Genomic DNA, 9,829 nt, shown 5'->3' with positions numbered 1-9,829 from the left:
CTTCACCGCTTAACGCTCGCACTTAAAATTTCTTCTAAACCTGCAGAGGTCCCAACGCTCAGGCACCACTCGAACAGCGCTCAACGCCAATCGTCTCACATTTTTCAGTACTCAGTGCCGATTCTGACGCTTAGCATTACACTAGATATCAACACATGTTTGGTTTTTCTTGAGAATTCTACTACTTGTTTTCATGACTCTAATTGCCCATTCCATCATAGATTTTTGGTTCAAAAATGGTTCTAAATTTAGGAAAGTAAGACCAATTAGAGTTATGACTCAGGAATCCATCTTTCTCAATTTAACTCAAATTCAAACAATGCATTCACATCTTAATTAATTCAAAAACACCAATCAATTTACCAAATCACAAGAGTCAGGCTATCAATTCTAATTACACCACATTTATACAAAATGAAATCATCAAATTAATCAATTATTAGCTTCCTTTACCTGTTATCCTTCTTAAACAACTTTATGAATGCTAAACACCTCTAACTTCATAGGATGCTCTATCTACACATAGAAACATCACAAGAACGATTAGGACATACCGTTATGATTATTGATCAGCCGAGATTCATATCGATCAATAAAACGACGCATGCAAGAGGAAGAGAGTTCACATGCAACATAAAACAGAAATAGACAAAAAAGAAGGCAGAAACTCAACTTACACGAATGGAGAAACTGATTGATCTAAGTTGAAAAGCTCATCGAGAGGATCAATTCTACGATCTCGGTTCTTCAATCAACCGACCAGAGAGACAAAACTTCTTGAGAGAAGTCAGATAACTCTAGAAAAGTGATTTCTAGAAAGATAATGTGTTTTTAAAATAATGAAACTCTTTTATAACAATTCAATTTATAATAAAATTTTTTAATATTAAAATAATCGAGTCTCACTAATTTTAAACCATTATTAGTCTTAAAATACCACTTTCTAGAATTTTACAATTTCATTTAATATATATGAAAAACTTTTATCAATTGCATTTCATAAAATAGAATAAATTTATCAACCTTTTTTAAATCTTTTAAACAATTGTGTAGTTTTAAAATATGTAAAATTCAACAATTTTTATACAAATGTTTGATTTGATTTAAAAATAACAATTTCATACATTCAAATATAAAATTTTAAAATAATTTTAAAATTTTTATAACAATTTCAAATAAATAAATTTAAAAACAATTTTAAATAAAGTTCTATGTAAAATATAAACAAATAAACTTAATCTAATTAAAAATATTTAATAAAAATATCAATTTTAATGAGAATATATGTATAACTTTTATGTAAAAGTTAAATTTAATTCCAATTTACAGAAAAATAAAATTATTTAATTAAAAAAATAGACTAAGACAAAATAAAAATAAAAAATGAAATTGAACTTAATATAGTACAGATGAAATAATTGTAACACATGATACTATAACCCAATTTTAATTTAACATGTAGTAAGCTTTTATTTTTTTAAAAATGAAAATAAAAATAAAAATAAAATTTAAAAATGAAAAATAATTAGAAAAACTACAAAATGAAACGTAACATTGTTTTAATATTATTATACAATATGAACGAAAAAAATATGATTGTATCAAAACCGATTTACGATTTCTCGCGAGAAATGGTATCTCTTAACCAAATTAATAAATCGTAAATTCAAATCAAGTTTCGTAACTTCAAACGATATATATCAGATGAAAAACACAATTCCCATAGTTTACCACGTTGTTTGTGTAGTTGGGTGGGACCATTTCAGGTATAATTGTGCGCACCTAACATACCATTTGGCCCTAATTTCCTTACCACAAAATGTTTTGACTATACGTTGTTGACTGTTAGTCCTATTTCTTTTCATTCCGTTTTTATTTCTTTTGTTATTCATCAAATTCAAAAAATGAAAATACAGCAAAAAGAAAATGAAAAGAAGTCAAAAATAAAAAATATTAATTTTTTGATAAAGTAGTATTAGGTGTGAAAAAAGAGAAAATATTAAAATTATGTTATTTGATTGATTTGATATAAAATAAAATATAGAAAGATAAAATATAATGCGCAACCTTTTTTCTAATTATTTTAAATGATTTTTTTGATTTAATTTATTTTATTATATATATATATATATATTTTATGTGTGTGTTCGTATTATTAATTATTTTAATTATTTAAATTATAACAATAATCCTTTATAAATATTCTGTTTTTACTTTCGTTTTTTCATAAAAAAAATTCCAGATTTTTTTAAATAAATTTAATGATGGCATACCATTTAATAAAATAACTCTAATAAATAAAGCATCACATATCATAATAAAATAGAGTAAATATAATTAAAATAGAAGTGCTGAACACAACACAACATCATAAACATGTCTTAAAACATAAATCAGATTGACAAAAGATTGCTCAAAAGAGCAAGGAATTACATAAGACCAGTTTTTCAAAAGATGCTCAAAAGAGCAATAACCAACAAGCCTAAACTACACAACAACATCTTCGTCGTCTTGTGATCACCAAGGGTCTCCACAATCTTGGAGAATCCCTCTATGAACCTCCTATAGTAGCCAGCTAAACCTACAAAGCTCTTGATCTCAGACTTAGGATGTTCCCACTTTATCACAACTTCCACCTTAGCCAGATCTATCGCTAGTCCTTGCGCCGATATCACATGCCCCAAGAATTGCACTTTCTCCATCCAAAACTCACATTTAGACAACTTGGCATACAATTGCTTATCCCTCAAGATACCAAGCACTATCTTGAGTGCTTCGTGTGCTCCTTGTGAGTCTTGGAATAAATGAGTATGTCGTCTATGAAAATCACGACAAACTTATCTAGGAATGACCTAAAGATCTTGTTCATGTAGTCCATGAACAAGGTTGGAGCATTGGTCACACCAAAAGGCATAACCACATACTCGTAGTGCCCATATCTGAATCTGAAAGTCATTTTATGGACATCCTCCACCTTTACCAGAATCTGGTGGTACCCTGATCGTAGATGATCTTTCAAAACATCGACGCTCCATGCAACTAATCCATAAGTTCATCTATCCTCGACATGAGATACTTATTTTTTATAGTCAGCTTGTTTAGTTGTTGGTAGTCCACAGACAATCTTGAGCTACCATCCTTCTTTTTAACCAAACAACATTGGTGCTCCCTACGACAACGCACTCGGTCGGAAGAACTACTTCTCTAAAAACTCTTTTATTTGCTTCTTTAGCTCCACCAACTCCGCTGGAGCCATATGATAAGGAGCTATCGATACTTGACCCGCTCCTAGTACTATACCAATGGAAAACTCCACCTCTCTCTTCGGAGGTATTCCAGGTACTTCCTCTGGAAACACGTCCTCAAACTCCTGCATAATAGGTATGACTGTTATTCTGTCATCTCTCTCAACCTTCAAGTGAGTATAGATAATGAAGCATTAAGCGCCTTCCTTAATCTCCCTCAAAACACTTTGCGAAGATAACAACTCAAGCTCCTCTAAGCTGGAGAACAACAACTTCTTCTCCCAACAATTAATACGAATGTGATTGGCAGATAGCCAATCCATTCCTAAGATTACATCTAACCCTTGTAGAGGTAGGCATATAAGGTTGACTTTAAACATGCACCCCTTTACCTCCACAGGACATCTTGCACACAGAGACCATGTCTTGACCAAACCCGACGTCAGAATAAATACCACAAGATCAAACTGCAGCTCACACACCGACAAATCCAACTCTTGCACACAAGACTTTGACAAAAAAGAATGTGTCGCTTTAGAATCATACATCATACAAACTGTAAGACCCGTGAAAATTAATTAATTAAATATTTAATTAATTAATAAATGCGAGTAGGAAGAGCCTTTATGTCATTACATATTGTTTGATGTGATGTGGAAAAGTACTAGCAAGTGGTTGAGAGTACTTAATTGTGTGAGAGGACTTGGGTTCGAGTCCTGTGTATGCCGTTTTGTGTGTTATTTGATTTAGTATTATTTTGGTACTAAATTGTGACTAGTGAGTGATATTATAATCATAGGATTTTTAATAGTTATCACCAAATGTGAATTGGCATAGTGGTTGTGCTTTGGCATTATGAATGGAGGGTCATGAGTTCAAACCTTGATGGACATAAGGTAGATTTTATTTTATTTTTGCTAAATCCAGTTTGGGGTGGATGTGAAAAGGTAGAGGGAGGGCAGCCAAGAGGGGCTGAAAAACCATCAAATAATTACCCTTGAATGAGAATTTAACACCCCATTAAGCCCTTTTTCGTTTTAGTCTTTAAACCCTTAATTAAGACACATATAAAAGGGGAAAATTGTGGGAAAAGAGGGGTTTTGGCAGTGCTGATCTTTGACTCTGAGAGAAGAACGAAAATTTGGTTGTGAGTGGTGAGTTTGGGTGCGCAAAAGGAGAATTGGAAGGAGGCTTGAGGAGAAGATAATTCCAGGTTAGGGGTGCTGAAATTATGTGTATTTTTATATGGTTTGTGTTCCTGCGTTTGGTTCTCAAATTGGAATTTTATGTGTTGTGGTTTCTGGTATAATGTACGCTGCAATTGAGAATTTGGGAAAAGAATGTGGAGTATAAATTCTTTTGGGTATGAAACAAGAATATGATGAGGGTTTCGAGTACTGTTATTTGATTTAGGGTCAATTTCTGCATTTTGAGGATTCAAACATGTTTACAATGTGTTTTATAGTTTGATTGATGATACAGATTGAATGAACATGAGTGTATTGTAAATTGGCATTGGTTTGGTGTCTTTGGTGCACGAGCAGTGGCAAAACTCTACAAGTTTCGCCCAAGCGACTCCTTCTTGTTTAGGCGAGAGTTGCAGGAATCCTTTTAGTGTTTATACTCGAGCAATTCGCTCAGGCGACCAAGGTTGAGTTTGGGCGAAATACAGTCTCGCTTAGACGAGATTGGCTCGCCTAAGCGAAGTGAGTGTACTCCGAGTTTAGTGGTTTTGTGCGACATAAGACTGTTTGAGTGTGAGATTTTTAAATAGAGGAATTATATGCTTGTGTTTGTGGTGTTTGGACTTGAAGGACTAAGTCCAATAGAGGTTTGGGATGTGTTTGATGGTTGGACGCATGATAGGCATGGAACTGTGTAGTTCCCGTCGGCTGCTAAGTGGCGAGGAGTCCTTAGTATGGTGATTACATGCGTCGGACGCAGGATGGGCAAGGAACTGTTAGGTTCCCGTCGGCTGCTATTGGGCGAGGAGTCCACAGTATGGTGATTGCGTGCATGCCAAGGTCCAAGCTAAGAAGGCTTGGATGATTTACTACAGACGAGGAGTCTATAGGGCAGGACTATGAGCAGGATAGGCTCACAGGGTTGGACCACAAATGGGTTAGTTTCGTGGGAGCACAGTAAAGTCCCAAGACCTAGTTCATGTATATGACTCATGAAGGACTATGAGATCATGGATGGGTAATTTGAAAACAATGAAATATTTAGTCATGTTATTTTTAGGATGGGTGGCATATTTATTTCATGTATATTTTTATATACTTGGCATAACTCACCCTTTTTGTGTGTGTGTGGCGATGATCGGATAACTTGTTACGGGAGCAGATGATTTGACAAGTGGGCCAGGAGATGCTTAAAGGCGGAGTGCAGGGGCTACTTGGGTTTTTGAACGGATTTTTATATTTAGACTTTTGATGTAAAATTTATTATGTTGAATTTTGATAGATTTTGGTAATACTGTAATTGCGAACATATGAATTATGTTATATTAAAGTTCTTAATTTCCCGTGTTTTGGGAAAGGGTATGATATTAAATGAGGTTTTATTTTCATTTCTATTTTATTTATTAAACATTAGTAATATTCCTTAGGGATGTTACACAAACTCTTTCCAACAATCATATAACAACCAAAAACTAAATTACCTGAACTGGCCACTTTTGCTCTAGCTATAGTAAAACCTCTGCCTAAAGCCTAAGGCCTACTACCTCCCCTCTTTTATTGAGCTTGCACCGGGGGCCTCATCATAGACCCTCTAGGAGAGGGACAATCCCTGATGAAATGCCCCAGCTTCCTACAACGATGGCACTTTCGCGTATCTGCCAATTGGGGACATGCTCTCCTCATATATGGCCCATTACACTAATAACACCTAGGCACAAACAACTGCTAAGATTGGAACCCCTTAGCCACTTGAGGTTGCGGCCTAGCATAAGGTTTCTTCCTCTCCTTTACTTTAGGTTTGAACCTAGATGATCAACTAACCTTTTGTTGATGCTGACTTTGCTGAGCCTCAACTTCATCCTCTCCATAACTCGAGCTCTCTCCACTAAAGCTGCAAAGACCTTGATGGAGAGTGGTGCCACCATTAACATGATGTCTCCCTAGAGACCATTCTCAAACTTTCTACAATGCCATTCTTCATCTAATGGCATGGTGTAGAAATGTCCCAAGTGCTTAAATCTCTTTGCATACTCAGCCACAAACTTGCTTCCTTGGGTCAGCTCAAGAAACTCCACTTCCTTACCGTATCTCACGCTATCAGGAAAGTACTCAGAGACAAAATTCTTCTTGAAGGCTTCTTAGGTGATTTGTTCCCTCTTCTCTTCCATGACATACTTCATGCTGGCCCAACAATGCTCTGCCTCTTCAGTGAGCATATACACAATGTAGGCAAGCCTGCTTTCATCAGGACATCTTTTGGCATCAAAGATTCGCTCGATATCCTTGATCCACTGATCAACTTGATCTGGACTAGTCTTGCCATCAAACTTGGAAAGTTGATGCACCAGAAAGTCTTCCAAACTCCACTCTTGGGGTTGAGCCTGTGGAGCTCTAGAGGGACCAGCTGCCCTGTTCTCCTCCAACTGCCTAAGGGCCTCTATATGCTGCCTTTGGGCGGCCTCAAAAGCTATCCTTGCAGCCTCCATTTGCTGCATAACCAATTGTTGTTGCTCAAGAGATGCCTCTTGGAGCTGCATCGAAGCCTCATGCTGGTACAACATAGCATTACTCTATTGGGTCAAGGCTGCAGCCATAGCCTCTATCGGCCTAGCGATATCGGGCACATATGCCTGTCGGGGTGGAGGAGGTAGTTGTAAGTTTTGAAATGGTTGAAATGCCAAGAAGGGGGGTTGAATTGGCTAGTTAAAAAATAGAGTGTCTTTAGAAGGTTTAAAACTGTTTTAATTTGAATCAATTCGATCACCAAGTTTGGATGCAAACACCTCTGGATAGTATATTTTCAATCGATCAAAAATAGAGTTAGTTGATTGATTTTACTAGACAAATGTTGTACTGGTATAATCAATCAATTGAATCAAAAAAATAATCGACTGAAATACTGGGAAAAATACAAAAATACAGATTTGTGAGTTAAAGCAAGAACAATGTAAAAGATCAATCAAGACAGGTTCCAATGAGTTATACAAACATGCTCAATGCTATAGATGCCATCAAAACACAAGAATATAAAAAAGATGGTTTAAATCCAAATTCTTTAACCTTTGAATGATAATGCAAGAGAGAAAGGTTAGAGAAAATATTAATGCACAAGATTTTTATACTGGTTCACTCAAACTTGAGCTACATCCACTTTGTTAAGGCAACCAGAGCCTAACTTTGCACTATTTTGAAAGATTTACAAAGTTTACACTGTTAAACTTTCAAAATAAGCAAAAACACACACAAAAGATTATTGAATCACACAAGAATCACAATAGCATAGCGAGACACCTCTTGTAGACTTGAAAAACCACCAAGCACACACACAAAGCTTGAGAAAGATCAAACACCAGTGGTAGCACAACCATGTCTACCACAAACACCTTCTCCAAGCTTCAAACATAAGCAAAATGCTGCAAGAATTGATCCAAGATCAATCTTCACCAGCTCCAAGATCACAACACTTATAGTCAAACTGTTACAAAATTCAATAGGTTGATTTTCAAATCAATCAGTTGATTTCACTTAACTTAAGTGAAATCAGTCGATTAAAAAGTAAATAAACTGATTGAATATGTCACTGTTTAAAACTACTGCAGCTAACCTTTTAACCTGTTGAAAATCCATTTAACAGATTAAAAGACACATTTTAACCTGTTGAAAAATATTTTAACAGATCAAAAGACTCAATAAAGACCCTATACATCTAATGAATGCTAAAAGGTCTACAAAGTGAATTACAAACATCAAGCTTGTTTTCCTAGTGATTGATCCATATGGAAGGCACACGTTCAAGACTTGTTCAACATGAATAACATCAAATCTCCATAGCTTCATCAATGTAGCATGATTCCAAAGCAATGACTTCAAGAAAGTTCAATAAAGCTTCATGAAATCTTCATGAAACACACCATCCAGGCTTCACATGTCAACATTATCCCCCTAATTTGATGAAGCCAACCTCTATCTTCCATTACAAATTGTTTCCATTGGTTGGATACCATTGAGTTGATGAAGTGCCATCCAAGCTTGAACTTATGAACTTGGAAATTTGTTTCCAAGAGAAATACACACAAGATAACAAGCACACACAGATGCATATGCTCCCCCTGTCAATAATATGGATTCAATTTCAGATTTGATTATTAATTCCACTTTTAATACTTCATATTTAGTTCAATTTGATCAATTTCAATTTTTCTCCCCCTTTGGATTCATCAAATAGAACGAATGCATTAAGAGAACAAACATAGGATTATTTTTCATTGATAAGATAGCACAATACAATCAACACACTAAAGTAGAGAATAAAAAATAGAAACTTATACAATCAACCGGTTGAAATTTAAAAACAACCGACTGAAACTGACAGAACTCAAATTGAAATAGCACAAACACATGGATGCAATGTATGATCCTAAAGTCCAACACACTAAGTCATCTTGAGGATCATTCTGGTCTGGAATGAAGTCAGCAGATCATGGATATCATGGATTTGACCATCCAACACATTGAATCTCTCATTACAATAGTTGTGATGTGCATGTTGAGACACATTGAGTTCATGTTGATTCAACACCATCCTCTCAAATTGTGAGTACATAGGGCCTTTGTCTTCTGGAAGGTTATAGGGAATAATGTCCATGGTTCCAGCAGTAGGTTCTTCCTCTTTGTTTGCACCACTTGGGCCAACTTCATGGTCATGTGCACCACCAACTACAACACTAGCAATTGTCCATCCATTTCCCACCTTGAGAAAGCCTATTTTGTGCAGATTTTGGTTGGAGGTATGGTTCAACAGTCTAGTTGACTCTTCCAGCTAATCCTCTACATCAATCCCAAAGTACTCTATGAATTTTGACACCAAAACTACATATGGCAGCCTTAAATCTGTGAGCCTCTTGGCCTTGAGCATGTGATCACGAATCACATAGATCCAATCCACTTGCACACTATGTTGGATGCAATACATGAGGATCAAATCTCCTTCATTCAATGTTCCATGGTGGCTCTCACGTAGAACTATGATTTTTGTGACAATCATAGCAAGAAGCCTTTGATCCACCTTGAGTCTACCAACATGAAAGTGTTTAATCTCAGCAGCAAGATTCCTCAAGCATTGGCCATAGTATTGGACCTTGTTGAATTCTTGGACAACCTCAGTTTCACCTTTCCTCACTTGCACACCCCTTACTTTGAGTCTGGCCACATCTTTCCAAGCTTTCTTATTGATCTCCATACGGACACCCTTGATACTTGACATCAACACATCATTTTTGAACTCCAAGTTGGTGAAAAAACACCTTCACCAAGTCAAGATATATTTTCCCTAAAAGTTCAAGAAAAGACTTCAACCTTTAATGCTTGAGTTGTTGAAATAGGCTCTCAAAACCTTAAGTT

At 35.7% G+C, this 9,829-nt stretch overlaps 1 protein-coding gene across 1 annotated transcript; it reads right to left on the bottom strand.

The window, feature by feature from the left end:
* Nucleotides 1-2,447: 2,447 nt before the first annotated feature.
* LOC146886458 (uncharacterized) lies at nt 2,448-6,990 on the bottom strand. Its single transcript, XM_085673457.1, has 5 exons — nt 6,605-6,990; nt 6,389-6,523; nt 6,251-6,320; nt 3,201-3,412; nt 2,448-2,817 (listed from the first exon to the last, which is right to left on the bottom strand). Exons 1-5 carry the CDS (start codon nt 6,988-6,990, stop codon nt 2,448-2,450), a joined length of 1,173 nt encoding a protein of 390 aa, XP_085529583.1.
* Between the last annotated feature and the right edge of the window lie 2,839 nt (nt 6,991-9,829).

This window comes from Vigna unguiculata, chromosome 5, assembly GCF_037176805.1.
Source record: "Vigna unguiculata cultivar grain cowpea cultivar isolate G323 ecotype 2 chromosome 5, ASM3717680v1, whole genome shotgun sequence".
In the NCBI taxonomy this organism is placed as follows: Eukaryota; Viridiplantae; Streptophyta; class Magnoliopsida; order Fabales; family Fabaceae; genus Vigna; species Vigna unguiculata.
The sequence above is the reverse complement of the archived record's forward strand: the minus strand, read 5'-3'. Positions and strand labels throughout refer to the sequence as shown.